The sequence below is a fragment of the Ictidomys tridecemlineatus genome (genome assembly GCF_052094955.1).
Source record: "Ictidomys tridecemlineatus isolate mIctTri1 chromosome 3 unlocalized genomic scaffold, mIctTri1.hap1 SUPER_3_unloc_1, whole genome shotgun sequence".
Classification (NCBI taxonomy): domain Eukaryota; kingdom Metazoa; phylum Chordata; class Mammalia; order Rodentia; family Sciuridae; genus Ictidomys; species Ictidomys tridecemlineatus.
In genome coordinates, this window is record NW_027520953.1 from 151,017 (window position 1) to 173,821 (window position 22,805).

The following is a 22,805-nucleotide window of genomic DNA, read 5'->3' on the forward strand; positions in this document are numbered from 1 at the left end:
TATTAGTCACTAAAAACTGCAAAGAGGGTATACAAATGAAATCAAGTAAAGGGGCAAAAACACCTCTGAGGCAGACATTAAAACATTATTTAGATTTCTCAGTAATCAGCATTTTGTCTACAGAGTTTTTGAGAGGATACAATCCTAAAAAGACATGACCACTGTTCCACTTTGAAAAAAGTTATATATTGAAACAGATTCATAAATTCTCAAGAGCAGTTCCAAGACCCAGAACATTGTGTCTATATTACCAATGACAGTAGTTTCTACTTCTAAAACCCAAATAAAAGCAGGTAAGTACACCAACTTCTCAAGGAAAGAAGAAAATCACAGTATTAATTCTCATATCACAGTCGTACCTCTCAGTTTATACTGCTCCCCACTGGCGGCATTAACAGTAAAAGTGTGAGAGTCTTCATCACTGGGTGATATTACAGCTCCTGCAAGCTGCAAAGTACCTCTGGGTTTTTGATTTCTAGACTGTTCATTCACAAAGTATTCCAATAGCCCAGCTTCATTGTTTAAGACAAAAAACCTGTAATAATATTAAGAAACTGTAATTTTTATTTTATTTTAAAGAGAGAGAGAGAATTTTTAATATTTATTTTTTAGTTTTCGGCGGATACAACATCTTTGTATGTGGTGCTGAGGATCGAACCCGGGCCGCACGCATGCCAGGCGAGCGTGCTACCGCTTGAGCCACATATCCAGCCCCAAGAAACTGTAATTTTTAAACACTTCCCCTAGCCAAACCAAAGCAAAGCAAATTTCAGTCACTTAAAATCCTTGGGGTTAGCCAGGTGTAGTGGCACACTCCTGTAATCCCAGTGACTTGGGATGGTGAGATAGGAGGACTGCCAAGTTGGAGGCCAGTCACAGCAATTTAGCAAGACCCTATGTAAAACAAGTGGGCAGAGGCTGGAGATGTAGCTCAGTGATAGAGTGCTTCCTTAGCATGCATAAGGCCCTGAGTTCAATTTCTAGTATAAAATAAAAACAAAATAATGAGGTTATGTTACTAAAAAAATAAAATTCAAAAGCATTTCCAGAAGTAGCACTTGGAAACACTATGATGGATTTCCTAGCAGTAAAAATTTTGGCAAAGTTTAGTGAGTTTAATAAAAACACAAACCTGAGGGACAGGCATCTATTTAACTTTGCCCTATTTCAATGCTGGTGCTTATTTTTCCAAAGATTTGAAGGGATTATTTAAATTAACATAAAATAGCTATTGACATTATCTTACACTTCTAAGACATATGACTTCCCCTTTATGTCCATATTAATCTAAAAACATTACTCTTGCAACCTGGAAAATTCTGATAGCAAGAAAATGATCTCTTGTTGGTGCAGTGGCACTATAATCCCAGCCTCTTGGTAGGCTGAAGCTCAGAGGATGGTGAGTTTAAAGCCAGCCTCAAACAAAAAGCAAAACGCTAAAGCAACTCAGTGAGACCCTGTCTCTAAATAAAATACAAAATAGGGCTAGTTATATTGTTCAGGGATTGAGTGCTTAGTATGCATGAGGCTCTGAGTTCAATGCCCAGTAATGAAAATGAAAAAATAAAAAAATAAAGGATCACAGAGAAACTGTCATGAGTATCCAGCACAGGTGCAATCTGGATACTCATGACAGTATCTAATCTTTTGTTAGTTCCTCTACAGGATGTGGGGAAAAGGGGCAAGCAAGCAAAAGGACAGGCTTACTAATCCTTTCCACATGTTCTTAACCTTTCTGTTCCCTCCTCATCGCTCCACCTATTTGCTTTATGCTGAAGATCCAGTATAACTATGCTGTGCCTCAAGAACTCCAGCTAGATACACAGAAAATAGAAAAGGAAGTTTTAATCAAGGTGGGCCTACAGCAGTTGATGTGACAAATTGAGACCTCTATGATTGGACAAACTGGCAAAGAGTAAGGGCTCTGTGTTTTCAGTCGAAAACAGGAATGGGTTGTCTTCATTCCTATACCTTCTGGTGCTGCTACACTGGCCTTGTGCAATAATATAAACAGTTGTGCCTTCTTCCCTGGCCTCAACTTGCCACTAATCTGAAATGCCATCTCTTATGGTTTGGATATGTGTACCCGCAAAAGCTCATGTGTGAGACAATGCAAGAAAGTTTCAAGGTGAAACAATTGGGTCATGATACCTTAACCTAATCAATATATTAATCCACTTAAATGTATTAACCACGTGGTAAATGTAGGTAGGTAGGGTGTTGCTGACTGTGGGCATGCCTTCACGGTATATATTTTGTCCCTGAAGCTCGGGGCTCAGCTCTCTCTGTGCTTCCTGATTGTCATGTCCTGAGATACCCTTCCTCCTCCACATCCTTCTGCCCTGATGTTCTGCCTCACTTGGACCCAGAGCAATGGAGTCTGCCATCCATGAACTGAGACCTCTCAAACTATGAGAGCCAAATAAACTCTCTCTCCTCTAAACTGTTCTTGTTAGGTCTTTTGATCGCCCAAGTGAAAAAACTAACATAAAACCTGTTATATACACTAAGCCTTATATGCTTAGATCTATTTGAGGCTTTCTTAATTGTGAGGCTTTCTTAATAATATTTAATGTGCACAAAGTCCTAAGAGAACAAAGAATAGCATTAAGAAAAAAGATAAGCCAGGCATGCTGGTGCACACCTATAAATCCAGCTATCTGGGAGGCTAGGCAGGAGAACTGCCTGGACAACTTAGTGAGACTGTTATCAAAATAAATTTTAAAAGACATATGCCAGGCCCTGGTTTCAATCTCTGGTACTGCCAAGAAAAAAAAAAAGACAAGGAATTCTTAAAATGCTGTGTACTATTTAAATGTGTGAATATTCAAAAGCTCACAAAAAAAAAACTGAGATGGAAAAATGCAAATGAAAGGCTTGACATGCCCCCCCCTTTTTTAAATAAAAAAATTAGAAATGACCAGCTGCAGAGGTGCACACCTATAATACTAACTACTCAGGAGGCTAAGACATGGTTGCACATGACTATAATCCAGCTACTTCAGCTACTCAGGAGGTTGAGGCAGGAGGACTACAAATTCAAAGCCAGCCTGGGCAATTTAGTGAGATCCTATCTCAAAATAAAAAGGGCTTTGGATGTAGCTTAGTGATAGAATGCCCTGGGTTCAATCTCTAATACCACCATCACCAAAAAAAAAAAAAAAAAAAAAAAAGCTAGAGAACTTTACTTTTCACTTTAGTAGGAATGAGTCCCTTCTAAATTTTCCTACCCAGCTTTGACCTCTCATATGATCTCCAACTTCATAATGCCATCTCTATTCAATCCTTCCTAACAATCCTTCAAGTTAAACAAGGACTAACCTTTTCTCTTAAAAAAAAAAAAAAATCACATTTTTCAGCAGTGCTTCTACTGTTCTCTAAAGTGTCCAAGAACCATTCTTTCATATATTATTTTCATTTTCAAGTTACTTAAGGTAGGGAAGGCAAATCCACCTCCTGTTATTCTATCATGGCCAAAAGTAGAAGTCTCCAGGTGAATGTGAATTAGAAACAGCATGATAGGGCTGGGGCTGTAGCTCAGTGGCAGAGTGCCTGCCTCGCACATGTGAGGCACTGGTTTCGATCCTCAGTAACACATAAAAATAAATAAAGATATTGTGTCCCTATAACTAAATTTTTTTTTAAAAAGAAAGAAACAGCATGATATAACATATACAACTTTGTAAAAATAATGTCTACAAAAACAGACTTTAGGGTAAGAATTATCTGATTTCAAATTCTAGTTTCATCACTAAACCACAATAAAATACCACTCCACACCAATGGGATACCAGTTTAAACAAAAATCAAAGAATTACAAATATTGGCAAAGTTGTAGAAATTAGAATCCTTGTACATTGTTGGTGAGGATGTAAAATAGTATAGGAGCTGTGGGAAACAGTTTGGAATCTCTCACTCCCAAATTAAATATGAGCCACCCATGCATGGTAGTATATGCCTCTAGTCCCAGCTACTTGGGATACTGAGGCAAGATGATTGCTTGAACCCAGGAGTTTGAGGCAAGTTTGGGCAACACAGCAAGAACCCATCTCCTTAATAATAATAATAATAATTATATATAAACAGAATTACTATGTGACCCACCAACTTTACTTCTGGGTATAGAGAAAAAGCAGAGACTTGAACAGATACTGATTACCCAATATTCACCACTATTCACAGCAGCATTATTCACCATAGCCAAAAGATAAAAGCAATCCAAATGTCTTATCAACAGATGAATGGATAAACAAAATGTATTACATACATATAATGGAATATTATTCGGCCTAAAAAAGAAAGAAGTTCTGACACATGGCTACAACATAGTTGAATCTTGAAGATAATGCTAAGTGAAATAGCAAGTCACAAAAAGACAAATATTGTGTGACATAAGAGGTACTGGGAGTAATCAAAATTGAAGACAAAAGCAGAACAGTAGTGGCCAGGGGGTAGTAGAAGGGGAGTTTTTACATAATGGATATAGACTTTTAGTTTGAAAAAATGAAAAAAGTTCTGGAGATGAATGGTGGTGTTAATTGTACAAATATTTAAGTGTATCTAATGGTATCTAATAGTTTATAATAGTTAAAATGGTCTATCTTTGGTATTTCATGACAAAAAAAGGTTTTTGGGGTTTTTTTTTTTTTTATTTTTATCTCTGCCCTGCAACTATCAGTTCCACAAAGTATTTGACACAGCTGGCTTTCTTACTTGCTAATTGCTGTGTGACCTTGGGGTGGTTCTTTAATCTCTCCAAGGTCCCAGAGAAGTTTTGAGAAATCAGCATAAAATACCTATTTCTTTCCCCTCAGAACATAAGCTCTGTAAGTATAAAAAGCATAAGACAGGTAAACACATGACTCTAATCCTAATGTAAGAGTACTTTTGAGGTATTTAAAGCTGTCACTTGAACGCCCTCACCTTCTAAGAAAGAAAATAAAGTCACTAAACTTTAGAAAACCCAGAAGAAATTCTTTTCTAAAAGGTTTCCTGTCATGTTTTTACTGAGGTAATATCTGAATGTAAAACTACCAGCCCCATTTTTCTGGTTTCTTAGGAGACTGATGTCATATAAACAATCACTTACCTGTATTGCCACCCAGTGACAAGGTTGGTGTACTTCATTAAATAGCCATACACATTTTCCATGTGATCACTATTAAAAAAAAAAAAAAAAAGAAAGAAAGAAAGAAACAGAAAGTCAATTGAAATTAAAAGTCTCAAGAAGGTAATTGCAAACTTTTGAAAATGGCTATAGATATAGATATTTTCCATAAATGCCTCAAATTTTCTTTAGAAATAAAATGTTAAAAGGGTTTAACAGAGGGGCTGGAGTTATGGCTCAGCCCCCAGCACATGTGAGGATCTGGGTTTGATCCTCAGTACCACATAAAAATAAATAAAATAAAGGTGTCCAACTATAACCAAAAAATAAGTACTTTTTAAAAAAGAAGGAAAAAAAAGGGTTAACAAAGGCATTTAATTTCCCAAATTTCATACCTATAGGACTTTATTTTATTAGATTTCTTCAAAACAAGTGTAATATATCATACATTATTATGTATTAGATTTATTGCAAACAAAATCATTATACAAATATAAAATTTCATATATTCTCTGACCTATTCTTATCTATATATAGATATGTATGCATAGCATATAGATACGTATGCTGTTTATAAATTAAAATGTTGTGTCAGACTTCTTCAATAGTTATATAATAAAATCCAGTTTTATGGTTCAAAAATAAACTAAAAAAGGTATCTAGATCAAATATTGCCTCCTTACTCTGGAGGAACATACAAGGGGCCAAGTTCTGTCTTTGAGTCTTGGTTTCTAAAATAAAGAATCTTGGAGGGTGTGTTGTTGTTTTCCATTTAGGAGGATCAAACCCAGGATCTTGGTACATGCCAGGGAAGCATGAGGTACCATTTAGCTATTCTCTTTTTATTTTGAGTCAGTATCTTGCTAAGTTGCCCAGGCCAACGTTGAACTTTTGATCCTCTTGACTCAGTCTCCTGTGTGCCTGGAGTAGCTGGAGTAAAGACTGAGTACATGTCCCCTCTCCCCCTACATTTTTCTTCCATTCCAGGGTTAGCAAGCAACATTGTTTATTAAATTAAACTCTTCAAGTGCTTTTTGGTTTCAGGTCATTAAAAACAGGTCAGGAAAACAAAGGTTTCTAAAATGTCAGCCCAAAGTTCTGATAACTAAACACTATTCTGCCATGTTATTAAAACTGACAGCACCAGCTGAATTCTCATTTCAATATTTTCTAAACCATGCAATTAAAAGGAAGTCCCCTCCCTACCCCTTTCCTTCCTCTTCCTCTCCTCTCTCTCTTTTTTTTTTTTTTTTAATTTGCCACTGGGGAATGAATGCAGAGGTGCTTTACCAGCCCCAGCCCTCTTTATTTTTTATTTTGAGACAAGGTCTTGTTAAGTTGCTGAGGCTGGCCTTTAATTTACAATCCTCCTGCCTCACCTTCCCAAGTCCCGAGGATTACAGGCATATGCCATGGCACCTAGCAAGAAAGGATTCTTCTCTAGAAAACCACTTTGGGGTTTTGGCTAGAGTTTCTATACTTCCATCCCCAGGTCACATCCAAGTTACTTCTGTTCCTTTGGTACTTCAAGAAGCAGAGAAATACTTTGCTTGTCGGGTTCCCACATCTTTCTCAAGGTTCAGGCTTAAATAGCTCTTTGAGAATCACAGGAATCCCAGTGCCCATGGAGACTGTCTCAAAATAATTTTCCACTGAATTCCTTCTCTGTTTTCTGTTTTAGGTATTTAACACCTAAGTTCATCTTCTCTAACCTATTCTTACCTATAAAACTTACTAGTCCATTTTATCCTGGAACTATATAACCTCTATATTTATACTGTCCAATAATCCACAAAAAGGCTGGTAGTATACAACCTAAATTAGATATTTCCTCAACATGGACAAGATATTTCATAATTCACTATTTGGGGAATTTCTCCTTAATCTAGGTTCTCTATGCCAAGTCTTTGTTTCTAAACAAGTGTCAATTCATAGCCATTAGCATGTAGTAGAAGCAATTAGGACTGGTTCTAGAACTGCATGTATTCTTCAAATAATGCAAACTATAGGGAGAATATTTTGAAAACCTTACATATAACATGTATATCTGAAGAAAAAAGTTTTATGTAAAAGCAGTCAGGGGCTGGGGTTGTAGCTCCTTAGTAGAACGCTTGCCTAGCATGCGTGAGGCACTGGGTTCAATCCCCAGCACCACGTAAAAATAAACAAAACAAAGGTACTGTGTCCATCTCCAAATTAAAAAAAAAAAAAATTAAGTATAAAAGCAATCAAAGAAAATACATCATTTCTTTTACCTTTTCTCAGTCACTACTTTCATTTTACTAACAATAGTTCTCATTTCCAAGTTATTACTATCAGTCATTTAGTAGTTAACAATGAATTTTTAAAAGCAGACAATTTCAATATCATACACTAAAACAATCTAAAGTATACCCTTATATATCACAATATAGTAATGTTTTGTGTATTTTTTATTGTTATATTTTATCAATGCATATATCTAAAGAGTTAACTTTCTCACAAAAATTACAAGGATACTGTCATGGCTTATTTGATAACAGCATAAAGCCAGACTCAAAAGAACCAAATTCAAATAAGCAGCTACAAACTTTTGGCTTATTTTTACTAAATAAAACATCTGTCCCCAGATTTCAAAGGGTCAAAGTAAGAACATTCTATTCTTTGGAACAGCTGGTTGCACTGTCCCTCATCTTCCTCTTTTTATGTATCTCAAGCCACAGCTACTATTTAATGCAATCAGCTAACATGGAATGACTGTGCCATCTGGTGGCTAACATAAAGAGCCATGTGACAACATCTTTGGTTCACCCCAGATTCTTTGATACAGGTTAAACATGCAAGGATTTCAGATTAGAAATGCTCACCAGTAAACTCTATACAAATATTCTAAAATCTGAAAGCTGTGAAACCTGAAACATTTCTGGTCCCAAGTGTTTCTTTTTCTTTTCTTTTTTTTTTTTTTTTTTTTTTTTTGTAGTTGTAGATGGACACTATGCCTTTATTTTGTTTATTTTTATGTGGTGCTAAGGATCAAACCCAGTGCCTCACATATGTTAAGCAAGCACTCTCCCACTGAGCTACAGCCCCAACCCCCCAAATGTTTCTGATAAAGGATACTCAACCTATGACCTATAGTATCTCCAACCTTCTGGCTTTACTCATTTAAAACAGGTGAATTTTCAAAGGGAAAATAGTAGTATAGAGGAAAAGGACCATGGGCAGAAAGGAAAAGAAATACTAGGGAACAATATTGGTTAAATTATGCTGTTACCTTATGTTCACGTATAAGTATGTAACAATAAATCCCACTATTATATATAATTATAATGCACCAATAAAAAATAAGGAGAGGGCTGGGGTTGTGGATCAGTGGTAGAGCACTTGCCTAGCATGTGTGTGGCACTGGGTTCAATCCTCAGCACCACATAAAAATATATAAATAAAATAAAGGTATTATGTCCATCTACAACTTAAAAAAAATGGAGAAAAAGAAAAATTGTAGTCTTTTTTGAAAAAATATGTCAGTTTTTATAGATTTTAATGTATCTATTTTAATAAAATCTAATTATTAAAGTGGGAACACACTACATATCTGATTATATCAAACTACTTCGTGTTCTATGAAGCAGAAGTGACAGTCTAAAAAACTTAAGACACAGCTCAGAAGGTTGAGGCAGGAGGACTGTGAGTTGAAAGCCAGTCTCAGCAACTTAGCAAGGTCCTAAAAATACAAAAAAAGGACTGAGGATGTGGTTCAGTGATCTTTTTTAGTTGTTGATGGACCTTTATTTATTTATTTGCATGTGGTGCTGAGAATCGAACCTAGTGCCTCACACATGCTAGGCAAGTGCTCTATCACTGAGCTAAAACTCCAGCCCCTCTATTGGAATCTTTTGTTCAAAGAGATTATAAAATGGCTATAAAATCCATAAAAAGTATGAGTTTGGTATAATTGGTACACACGTTTTTGGTTGCAACTATTTATAGTAATACCAAAAAGCTGCAAGGGGAAAAAATAAATGAAAATAATAGAAAATAATAGAAATTGGGGCTGGGGCTTATTTCTGATCTCTTAATAACAATTTATAATTAAAATTTTATCAAAGTAATGTCTCACCTGTTGTTTTTATTTCTGATTACACTGTAAATTCTGTAAACACAAGGGCTATGTGTATATAGTGCTTCTCTGTCATTATAAGAGGCATCTTTCGAATTAATTCTAATACCTTAGCATGAAAATAAATATAGTTTATGCTTCCAGGCCTATTTTAGCTATACAAATAAACCATGTTTACCAAAGTTGTAAAACAAAATAAAACTATGTTCAAGTTCATTTGAAAAGCAACATATTTGGGGGGCTTATAAAAGCAGGTAACATATATATTATGTAATTACAAACCTGTATCTACTATTGTGAGGAATTTTATCTATGTAACTGACAAAGTCTTAATAACTACTGTTAAGAGGAAGAGAATCTTTTTTTTTTTTTTTAAAGAGAGAGTGAGAGGGGGGGAGAGAGAGAGAGAGAGAGAGAGAGAGAGAGAGAGAGAGAGAGAGAGAGAGAGAGAATTTTTAATATTTATCTTCTTTTTAGTTCTCGGCGGACACAACATCTTTGTTGGTATGTGGTGCTAAGGATCGAACCCGGGCCACACGCATGCCAGGCGAGCGCACTACCACTTGAGCCACATCCCCAGCCCAAGAGCAAGAGAATCTTAGGGGCTAGCTGAGCGGCTTGTCACAAAGCCCTGGGTTTGATCCCCAGCAGAAGAAAAAGAGAGGAGCACTTGAAGAATTTAAATAAATAAATAAATAAATAAATAAGAAGAGGAAAATTTGGCTTTAGTTCATAAATCTAAATCTATACTTTTAGAAGAATTAATGTTAAGAAATGAACAAAAAAAGGGGACCCATAAGGCTGAGGGCTTGAAGATTAAAATTATAATGCAGGGATAATCTGTCATGTCATATCCTCAGAGAAGAATAAATGGTAAAGACTTTAAGATATCTATACTGAGAATAATTTTTAACATGTCAATAAATGATCCTGAATTCTTGCAAATACTGAAATGCTAAATTAACAGAATGCTGGAAAGCTTATGAAAAAAATAGCCAGTAAACTTGAATATGGCCCAGAGGAAAGCCCTATTTATATAAAATTTTTTTTTGCCTCCACCATAGCTTTAAGATAAAAATGACTAAAATTATATGTAACTACAGTGTACAATGTGATGTTCTGATATAAGTACACACTGTGCCAGGATTAATTCAAGCTAATTAACATAGCAGTCACCTGACAACACTTTTTTGTTTGAAAAAATTTAAGATCTATTTTTTGTCTTTTTTTTTTTTTAACTGAGTTGTAGGAGTTCTTTAATATATTATGGTTAGAAATGCTTCTTCTCCATCTATGGTTTGCCTCTTCATTATCTTTTTTTTCCTACCCCCTGCAGTACTACTGAGCTACACTCCTGGCTCTTTTTTTAATTAAAAAGAATTTTTTTTATAGTTGTAGATGGATGGACAGCATGTCTTTATCTTTTTATTTTTATGTAGTGCTAAGGATCAACCCCAGTGCCTCTCACATGCCAGGCAAGCGCTCTGCCACTGGGCTATGGCCCCAGCCTACCCCGAGCTCATTTACTTTTTATTTTGAGACAGGGTCTGGCTAAGTTACTCAGGCTGATCTCCTACTAATCCTCCTCCTTGGTGGCCTGAGTCCTTGGAATTAAAGGCATGCACTGTTGACTCCAGCCCTTTGTAACAAATTGTAAATCTAGAGTTCAATGGCATTAAATCCTTTCACATTGTTGTGCAACCATCACTATCAAGTATTCTAAACTTTTCATCTGTCCAACTGAAACTGTACTGCACTTAACATTCACTCCCCACTCTTTTTTCCTTCTCCAAATGGTCTTTCCCCCCACCCCCGCCTCCCCGTATTGGGGACTGAGAGGACCCAAGGCCTTCCTAGCTGAGCTATATCCACAGGCCTTTTTATTTTATTTTCAGGTCTCACTAAGATGCTGAGGCTGGCCTTAAACTTGTGATCCTCCCGCTTCAGTCTACTGAGTAGCAGGGATTACAGCATGTACTACTGGGCCCAGTTTGATATCTCTTTTGGTAAGCAGTAATTTCAAATTTTCATAAAGCCCAATTTAACATTAATTTTTTTTCTTTTAATGAATCTTTAAGAAGTCTTTGCTTATGCCAATGTGGCAACAAGATTCTCCAATATTTTCAACTAAAACCTAGAATTTTGGTTTTTAAACTTATATATATAATCCAAATTTAATTAATTTTTGTATAAAATGTGATATATGTTTCAAGGTTCATGTTTCCCCACATAGATATCCAGTTTTTCTAGCATCATTATGTTGAAATGGTATATAGAAGTGTGGATCTAGGTTATATAGTTCAGTGGTAGAGTGTTTGCCTAGAATGTGTGAAGCTGAGTTCCATCATCAGCACCAAGAAAAAAAAAAATTTTTTTTAAATTATTTCTGGAGTCAGTTGTGTTCCATTGCTCTGTTTATGCCAATACCCTACAACATAGCTTTATAGTAAATCTTAAAAATAGGTAATATATTCTAGTTTTTTCTTTGTCAAAATTGTTTTGACTATTCTAGGTCCATAGAATTTCCATAGAAAAGTCACTGAAATTTTGAGTAGGACCACAATTTGGGGAGAAGGGATGTGTTAATCCATGAACATGATTATTTAGGTCTTCTTTAAGTTCTTCAGGCAATGTTTTATGTTCAGTGTAGAGGTCTTCCAACATATTTCATTACATCAATCAATAAGTATTATGTTTTGATGCTATTATAAACCATATAGTTTTAAAACTTTTATTTTCTAATTGTGGTACCAGGGATTAAAACCAGGGGTGTTCTACAATGGAGCTATATACCCAGCACCCACTTTTTAAAAATTGTTCTTTTGAGACAGAGTCTCACTAAATTGCTGAATCCTGTCTTAAACTGAAATCCTCCTGCCTCAGCCTCTGGAGTTGCTGGGATTACAGGTATGTACCATAGCGCCTGGCAAAACTATTGATTCTGATATATTAATCTGATATCCTCACCTATTAAAATTCAGTTTTTAGTTCCGTAGGTTTTTGGTTGATCTATTGTGATTTTCTAAGTATCAATCTTATTGTCTGTGAACAAAGAAATTTTACTTTTTCCCAATATTTATGCTTTTTACTTAATTTTCTTGCCTCAATTCACTGAGTGAAACCTGCAGTAAAATGTTTATTAGGAATGGTGAGCACAGGATACCTTGTTCTTGACCTTAGGAGAAAACGTCAGTATTTCACTCTTATTAATTTATTTTGATAGGGTATCTCTATGTTGCCCACACTAGTTTCAAACTCCTAGACTCAAGTGATCTTTCCATTTCAGCCTCCCAAGTAGCTAGAACTATACCTAAGTACCACTGTGCCCACCTAAGTATAACACTAGACATGAATTTCAGACAGAAGAAATTCCCTTTTATTTCAAGTTTGATGAGAATTTTTATTATAAATGAGTGTTGAAATTTGTCAAATAAATATTTCTACATATATCAAAATGAGTATGCAGGTTTTTATCTTTATTCCTTTAATATATGAATGAGACTAATTTTTTTTTTTTTTTTTTTTGGCAGGGGTTGGGGAGAGACCAGGGATTGAACTCAGGGGCACTCAACCACTGAGCCACATCCCCAGCTCTTTTTTTAAAGACAGGGTCTCACTGAGTTGCTTAGTGCCTTGCTGTTGCTGAGGCTGGCTTTGAACCAGCAATCCTCCTGCCTCAGGCTCCTGTGCCACTGGAATTACAGGTATGCACCACCATGCCTAGCAAGACTAATTTTTTTTTTAATATTTATTTTTTAGGTGTAGATGGACACAACACAATGCCTTTATTTTTTTTATGTGGTGCTGAGGATTGAACCCGGGTCCTGCTCATGCTTGGCAAGCGCTCTACCGCTGAGCCACAATCCAAGCCCATTTTTTAAAAAATTTTTTTTTTAAGTTGTTGATGGACATTTATTTTATTCACTTATTTATATGTGGTGCTGAGAATAGAACCCAGTTTCTCACACATGCAAGATAAGTGTTTTACCACTGAGCTACAACCCCAGCCCCGTAAGACTAATTTTTAAATATTAAACTAACTGTGCATTTGAGATTAAGTCAGCATAATATAAATTCCAGTAAACCTGATAAAAACAGAAGCCTAGAAGTCACTAACACTCCCCCACTAAAGTTCACCTCAGGTTTATGTTAAGTTTTCTAGGTACTCACACATCCATATGATGACCAGCACTCTGTAGCCCATCACCCATTTCTTTTTCTATGGCACTCCATTCACTGGAAGAAAGATAAAACCAGAAGCATCATGAACTAGAGATATGGAATATTATTAAATGGAATCCTATACAAGATTCTTTTCTAGCTAGCTTTGAAATACTTTATATTATCCATTTTGGATTTATTTTCTGTGACTCAAATATTACTAAAGTTTTACTATGCACCTAATGTTTCTGTACAGTACTTTTTTTTAATTAGCTATAGAACAATGTCATGTTCATCAAAATCATCCAGTGAGCATTTAAAAATAACATTGGGCCAGGGTTTTGGTTCAGTGGTAGAGTGCTTGCCTAGCATGTGTGAGGCACTGAATTCGATCCCCAGCACCACATAAAAATAAACAAAGGTATTGTGTCCATCTACAACTAAAAAAAAAAAAAAAACTACACATGTCCCAGAGATGATGATTAAGTAGTTAAAAGTAGCACCCCATTTTTTAAAAAAACTCCTCAATTGATTTAAATCTTTAGGATTAAAGAATGTTACCTATAAGTATAAACTGTTTTGTATGTTACTTACCTTGCTTTAAGCAGCAGATACCAACTCTGAAGCCTTCACTTACAGTTAATTATTAAATAAATAAATAAAAATCAGAAACACTCTTCCGGAATGCTAACATGATGAAGCAAATGGAAAACTATATACAAAACTTCATGTGGTAGGTCACAGTCAAAACACAGGTGTACTAAAAATATGGCATGATACTACCTTCAGACCATATGTAAAAGGTAAATATGAAACAAATTAATTTCATGTTTAGATTTTGGTTTCATCCCCAAGATATATCATTATACATATGTGAAGATGCCAAAATCCAAAACACTTCCAGTTCCAAGAATTTCAGGTAAGGGATACTTAATCTGTACTAAGGTATGACATAATTTTAGTCCTTCTATGTTTTTTTTTTTGTGTATTTTAATTTGGCTGCAATTATATTGTATAAGCAATTTTGTATTGTGTGTTTTCCCCATACCATTACATTTCCAACAATTTTTCTAAACACAATTTCAAGTGGCAACCCACAATCTTTTGAACCATTTTCCTGCTCATACAAGGCTGTTTGAGATTTTTGTTGTTGTTGTTGTTAAAGAAAATATAATAAAAATGGTAAGGAACTGGGGTTGTAGCTCAGTGATAGAACACTTGCCTAGCATGCATGAGGCACTGGGTTTGATCCTCAGCACCACATTAGATAAATAAAATAAAAAAGTAGGGCTGGGGTTGTGGCTCAGTGGTAGAGCACTCACCTGGCATGTGCAAGGCCCTGGACTGGATCCTCAGCACCACATATAAATAAAATAAAGGTATTGTGTCAGCTACAACTAAAAAATATTAAAAAATAAATAAAAATAAAAAAGTACGGTGTCCATCTACAAATAAAAATTTTTTTTTAAATGTTAAATACTGGAGCTGGGTTTGTGGCTCAGTGATAGAGTGCTTGCCTAGCATGTGTGAGGCACTGGGTTCAATCCTCAGCACCACATTAAAAAAAAAAAAAAAGAATGATTAAAATATACATTTAAAAAAAATGTTGAATACTGCTTTTTTTTTTCTTTTGTGGTGTTGGGAATTGAACCCAGGGCATGTGAGGCAGGCACTCTACCAACTGAGCTATATACCTAGTCCCAAATACTGCTACTCTTTTAATACGAAGTTTTTATATCATAATCTTGAAATATCAGATTGTATGCTTATAGTACCAGAAGGGGGAAAAAAAAACACACATGATTTTTACTACTGTCAAGGAAGCAACAAAAACATATGCATCTCCAATACAAATGTATAGTTATAATTAAAAGGTAAAAGTAGGTAACATTGCTTCCAAGAATTTTCTTAGCTTATATGTTTATGCTCAAAATAGTAGAGCAATCTTGAACTTTTTTTAGTGTTTTGATGTTTACAAAATGGCTTTTAAATATCTATCTGTAGATCCAAAGCCACATTTCTATGCCCACAAGACAATTCTGCTTTAATGTACTTTTCTCACTTGAATCTTTTTTTGGTGGTGCTGAGAATCAAACCAAGTGCCTCACGCATATGAGGCAAACCCTCTACCACTGTGCTACAAACCTCTCATTTCAAATTCAACATATCTAAAACTTAGATTGTTATTGTGAGATAATGCAATAAAGGTTAGAAGTGAAATAATTGGGTTATAAGAGTTTTAACCAGGCTGGGGTTGTAGCTCAGTGGTAGAGCGCCTGCCTTGCATGTGTGAGGCACTGGGTTCAATTCTCAGCACCGCATATAAACAAGTAAACAAAGGTCCATCAATAACTAATAAAATATTTCAAAAAAGAGTCTTAACATAATCAGTGCATTAATTCTCTGATAGGGGTTAATTTGGTGGTAACTGTAGGCAAGTAGGGTGTAGCTGGACGACTTGGATTCCTGAGCTCCTGCCTTTGAGGTTTATATTTTGTAGTGGTAAGGAGAACTTGCTCACTTTCTCTCAGCTTTGTGGTACCATGTCCTAAGCTGCATTCCTCTACCATGCTTCCATCATGATGTTCTGCTTACCTTGGAACCACAGCAAAGAAGCTGGCTATCTATGGATGAAACTTCTAAAATTATGAGCCCCCAATTAAACTTTTCTTCCTCCAATTGCTCTTATCAGGTCTTTTGGTCATAGTGATGAAAAACCCCACTGAAACACTACATCTTTTCAAGGAAAATAAAATCTGAAAGTTTGGGAAGACATCAAGTGCAACTAGCCGAATGTATACCATGGTGATCACATCAATGTAACCATTCAATCATGTTAATGGAAATAATGGACCACCCAGATGATTATCTACTGAATGTCCCATAGGTATTTATCTAATTTTTAGCATTTTGTTATTGGTACCACCTCAAGATCAACATAGAAGAATTTTAATTCTTTTTATTCCTAAATAAGATTAAAACTTAGTGTGAGGAGGGCAAGACTTAGTTAAATTTTTTCTTATTCCTATTAAATAGTTTAGTGCTTGATAAATACTTAACATTTATAGTTGCAGGTAAAATGAACCAATTATGAACTAATAAATTTGAGAAAAGAAATATTTACTAAGTTCTATGTACAAACCTCTGGTAGGTATCAGAATGATCAAAATGAAGACTTTTCCCCTCAAGGTCTAGACCTTTGCTACTCAAACTGGTTTAGCAAAAAACTGGAAGTTTACTAGAAACATAAAACCACAGGACTCATTCCAAATCTACTAAAGCAGAATGGGCATTTTACATTCTTGCCTCTCTAATACAAGTTCATTTATTAATTACAATAAATGTGCCACTTTTGAGATGGTCTGATTATCTAATTTTCAAGATATCTTTTTTAAAAAAATATTTGTTTTTTAGTTGTAGTTGGACACAATACCTTTATTTATTTATTTATTTATTTTTAATGCTCTGCTGAGGATTGAACCCAGGGCCTCACACGTACTAGGCGAGCACTCTACCACTGAACCACAACCCCAGCCCCTCAAGAGACCTTAATTGGCTGATTTTTATCTTTTTCAAATACTGAGTATTGAACCCAAAGGCACTCTTATCAATGAGCCACATCTCCAGCCCTTTCTTTTAATATTTTGTTTTGAGAAAGGGTCTTCTTATATTTCCTAGGCTGGCCTCAAACTTGTAATCCTTTTGTTTCAACCTCCCAAGTAACCTGGATTACAGGTGTACAACACCATGCCCAGCCATCTGTTAGTTTTTAAATAACCACTGTTACCAGGCTTAACTAGAGTTATGGTTTGGAAATATAATAAAATCAGAAATGACTCATGTACCTAAATCTAAAAGCAATTGAGGAGGCTGAGTCGAAGGACCAGTCTCAGCAACTTAGTGAGGCCCTAAGCAACTTAGCAAGACCCTGTCTCAAAATGGCTCAACAGTTAAGAGCCCCTGGGTTCAATTCCCAGTACCAAAAACAAACCAAAAAAAGTTTATATTTTTACAATGCCAATAGCCTTTCTTCAATAAAATATGTCACACTGCTAGGTGTGGTGATGGATGTTTGCGATCCCAGCAGTTTGAGAGGCTGAAGCAGGAGGATCAAAAATTCAAGGCCAGCCCCAACAATTTAGCAAGAATCTGTTTCAAATAAAAAAATTTTAATAAGGCTAGTGATATGACTCAGTGGTTAAGCAAAAAAAAGTCTACTTTCCAGACTCATAAAATCTTCAGATTTTACATCATAGATTTTTTAAGAAAAATTATAATTGTTTATTTTAAATTTTTATATAATACTTACCTGAAAACTCGTCCATAATTCCCATGTACTTTATATACACCATAGAGTCGATCTGCTACTCTCTGAAACCAATATTTAACAGAAATTGCTATCAGGTCAAAGTTATACACAGTTCACTTTAATAAAAAAAAAATCATCCTCAAAAAATCAAAAGCCCCCCCACAAAAAAACAACAAAAACTGTTTTGTATAATAAACTTGAAAAATAGAGAAAAAGAAAAATATAATCTCAAAAAACCAATCATAAAAAACTGTAAAATAAAACTAGTACTGCCCTACCATAATTATATTATGCCTCAGTAAATCTTTATTGTTTTAAATTTTTTTTTAAAGTTGTAGATGGACCCAATACCTTTATTTTTTTTTATTTTTATGTGGGTGCTGAGGATTGAACCCAGTGTCTCATGTGTGCTAGGCAAGCGCTCTACCACTAAGCCACAACCCCAGCCCCTGCCTCAGAAATTCTTTATATGTGTAGCTTTTAATTGCTACCTTTAAATCTTCTATAGCAAAAATGGTAATATTTTTATCTAGCAAGTTAACATTATCTTTAATAAATAACACTTGAAAGAGCTACATAAAATTCCACTGAATAGTATATACAGACTTTCTTTTTTGGATAACCTTATTGGGTATTTAGTTATCTGAATTTTTTTCAGAATTATAATGTTGTAATATGGGCTGGAGTAATAGCTCAGTGGTAGAGCATTTGCCTGGCATGTGTGAGGCACAGGATTGGAACCTCAGCACCGCATCTAAATAAATAAAACAAAGGACCATTGACAACTAAAAATATTTTTTAAGATGTTGTAATAAGCACCTCTGAAAATAAGTGTTTTTCCTTTAGATTGTTTCCTTATGATAAAGTCCCCAAAGTGGAATCCTTAGGGAAAGGAAATACATATGTTCAGTTCTATTGATCCACAGTTTTATACATAAATGCTTTTGTCAAAAGATAACTTCCAACTGACAAACATATTAGATATTTTAATATCAACAGAATTACAATTTAGATCACCAAGATGAAATGTACACTGCCTAGACAGTCACATAAATTTTACAAAAGACAAAACAAAATATCATGTGGTAAATGTTTCAGTTTATCATCTTCAAAAGTATTACACATGTGAACTGGAAGACCAAATGGCAATCATATATAAAATCCTAAAAATAAAGTTTTGGTATATAGTTTCTAAATGTAAGCTCAGAGGATTAAGTTAGCTACTTGACTCCTTATTCAAACACAAGTAGTTTCAGGATTTAGTTATTAACTGTACAGCAGATCTTAACCATTTCAAGACTTCAGCTTAAAGTGAAAGAAACACCATTGTAAAATATAGGTGTAGGTGTTAAGAGGCTCATAAAAGGTTTTGATTCTGTACTTGGCCTGCATTGAAGGACATACACCCACAGAGAATGGGTCAACATGCTACAAGTCCACTACTTGTTTTTGTAAATCAAGTATTACTGCAATAATCATGCTCACTCATGTTAGCACATCTATGGCTGCTTTCACAGCACAGCTAAAGAGATGTGACAAGGTGAAATAGCCAAGAAAGCCATAAATATTTACCAGCCCGTCTGCAAAATAAGTTTGCTGATTCCTACACTAGACTCAGCTTTCATGACAAAGCTCATACTCCTCATTCTACCTGAAACACTTCGACATTGTCCTCAGATCACAAAATTGATCTGAGATATCACATCCCAGTTTATTTTTTGGGTACTCTATATTGTTAAATCTGACTCTCTCCCTCCCCTTCTTGAAGTGATTCCATCATAAAGTAAGTTTGGGAAACACTGAGGCAATAAAGTAAAACAGGGTCTTTGCCTATAGGACTTTTCAGATTTTTTAAATTTTAAGATATATTTATTAACAAATAATCCAATCAACAAATGGGCCAAGGACCTGAACAGACACTTCTCAGAGGAGGACATACAATCAATCCACAAGCACATGAGAAAATGCTCAACATCTCTAGCAATCAGAGAAATGCAAATCAAAACCACCCTAAGATACCATTTCACTCCTGTAAGATTGGCAGCCATTATAAAGTCAAACAACAATAAGTGTTGGCGAGGATGTGGGGAAAAGGGCACACTTGTTCACTGCTGGTGGGACTGCAAAATGGTGAGGCCAATTTGGAAAGCAGTATGGAGATTCCTGGGAAAGCTGGGAATGGATCCACCATTTGACCCAGCTATTGCCCTTCTTGGACTATTCCCTGAGGACCTTAAAAGAGCACACTATACGGATACGGCCACATCAATGATTATAGCAGCACAATTCACAATAGCTAGACTGTGGAACCAACCTAGATGCCCTTCAATAGATGAGTGGATAAAAAAATTGTGGCAGCTATACACAATGGAGTATTATGCAGCACTAAGAAACGACAAAATCATAGAATTTGCAGGGAAATGGATGGCATTAGAGCAGATTATGCTAAGTGAAGCTAGCCAAGCCCTAAAAAACAAATGTCAAATGTCTTCTTTGATATAAAGAGAGCCACTAAGAATAGAACAGGAAGGAAGAGCATGAGGAAAAGACTAACAGTAAACTAAGACGAATGAAGGGAGAGAAAGGAAGAGAGAAGGGAAAACATATGGAAATGGTAGGAGACCTTCAGTGATACACAAAATAATAAGAGGTTATGAGGGGCAAGGGGGTGGGGGGAAAAAAAGGGGAGAGAATTGAACAACAGCAGAGGAGGTAGAGAGGGATGTTGGGAGGGGAGGGGAGGGGAGGGGGGATAGTAGGGGATAGGAAAGGTAGCAGAATACAACAGTCACTAATATGCCATTATGTAAAAATGTGAGTATGTAACAGAAGTGAGTCTGTATTATGTATTTGGGGAGTTCAAAACCCAATTGAGTCGAATGTATGAAAGATGATATGTCTTGAGCTCTGTAATGTTTTGAACAACCAATTAAAAAAAAAATTTTAAGATATATTTATTTGTAGATGGACATAATACCTTTATTTTATTTATTTATTTAAAAATTTTGTTTTAATTGTTGATGAACCTTCATTTTATTTATTTATATGTGGTGCTGAGAATTGAACCCAGTGTCTCACATGTGCTAGGCAAGCACTCTACCACTGAGCTACAACCCCAGCCCAACTTTTTAGATCTTTAACATCATATATGAATAATGACTATACAAGACAGAGATGATTTGCTGTAGGGAACATCTCACAGGACTAACACTCCAAGGAATACATGATAGATATGTAATTTTACACCACTAACTTTTCTAGATTTTGCACTTTCAGACATTGAAGTATCTTCCTAAAAGCTGACAGTCATTCTGTCATTTCAAGATATTAAACATGGAAGAAAGAACTTATTAAATAGGTACTTTTAAGCAACCTAAGTAAGTGCACAGTGCAGATCCACAATAATGTTCAAAGAAAAATTTTGTGAATCCCAGGTATGAATGGTTGTTTCTTAAAGTAAATCACTCCTGGAGCTGATGCAAAAGAAGATTCTATCATGCAACTAGAGCTCTGTGTATATAGGTCCACAGGGTGTGACTCAAAGAGGAAAGTCTATCTACCTCAAAGATATGAGTGACCACTTATGTGGAGGCTACTCTACCCATGAACAAGGCAACAAACACTCTGCAGTTGTTACTGGACCAATGTTTCTGGTATGAATTCTTCAAAGATGGAAATAAATTGTTCTAGCCAACTAAAACGTAAAGTGAATCTATAGATCATTAGGCATTAAGAAAGAAGATAAAACTAAGAAAAACTACAAACTTAAGACAAAAAAATTATCAATTTTTGAGAAAAGGAAAGACAAAAATGTCCAAGAAGTAAAACATGAATGATTAAAAGCTGAAACCGAACTGATTCAATGGTTGTTGATAATCAAAAAACTGGGTACTAGGGGAAATGATTTACCAGACTGACTTCAGATTAATTTTGTTGAGAAGTCTTTCTTTTAAAAAACTAATCATCAGAAAATTGTCAAGAGAGAAGTGACACATAGCAAATCCTGTGACAAAAGAAATATGACAGCGTCATCTGATTATCCTTCCTCAACTGGGAATACCTTCTTTGTCCTTCACTAAAGTAGTAGGTGATTTAATACTCAAAAAGACAAAGCTTGGGGCTGGGATTGTGGCTCAGCGGTAGAACACTTCCCTAGCATGGGCGGGACCCGGGTTCGATTCTCAACATTACATAAAAATAAAGACATTGTGTTGTATCCATCCACACCTAAAAAATAAATATTAAAAAAAAAGACAAAGCTCTATGACATGTTAGTATATGATGTTACTTTAAAAATCTGAACACATTTAGCTTTCTTCCCTCTTGATTCTCCTAAGAAGTTTAGATTATGAAATTTATTTTTAAAAATTTATTTATTTATTTATGCATTGTGATTCTTAATATACCTTTTTACCACAATTTATCATATCTCTGATAAGGTATGTTGACCCCAAATTCACATCTTCATACGTGTATTTTGTATAATGATGAGGGTCTCCTTTCACCATCCATGCTATTCCCCTTCTCCCTCCTACCCGTATTCCCTACCTAGAGGTAATCTTCCTCCCTTGATCTCTCTCCCAAGATTATGAAATTTAAAGACTCCTGATACCTGCTACCAAAACGGTTTCCAAAAGAGCTGTAACACTTTATATTTCCGTCATCAGGTAGTATTTCAAAACATTAGATATTACCTTCTTTATAAATGGCTAAAATGTAATATTAAATAGTATCTCAATGATTGTATCTTAAATTATGAGAATATTAGCAAAGTTAAACATCTCCCTCCCTTTTAAATTTGATTTCCCCCAAAGAGGTAGCACAGGGTAGCAAGAAATAAAAAATCTGGAGTCAGCCATATGTAAGTTCTTTAGGTTCAGCTTTGGAGAGTTTATTACAATACTCCAAACCTGTATTTTATCTTCTTTTATGAGATGTGGAAATGACCTTCATCATTGACTTTATAAAGATTAAATAATGTTTGTCAGGTTCTGGCAACAAGCAGGATGATTCAATAGGTGTGAGTTCTCTTATGCTACTTCAATTCACACCCTTGGTCAATATATTATTTGTCTAAATTCTGGTTCCACATGTATATTTACTGTGAGATATTGGGCAAGTTATTTAAC

At 35.3% G+C, this 22,805-nt stretch overlaps 1 protein-coding gene across 1 annotated transcript in view; it reads right to left on the reverse strand.

Annotated features, from left to right (window-relative positions):
* Nucleotides 1-22,805, reverse strand: part of LOC144372235 (oxysterol-binding protein-related protein 11-like) — a 118,186-nt gene that overhangs the window by 56,381 nt on the left and 39,000 nt on the right. Inside the window, 4 exon segments of the mRNA XM_078035602.1 lie at nt 360-535; nt 5,090-5,158; nt 13,377-13,442; nt 17,677-17,738. Coding sequence (XP_077891728.1) covers nt 360-535; nt 5,090-5,158; nt 13,377-13,442; nt 17,677-17,738 — 373 coding nt within the window.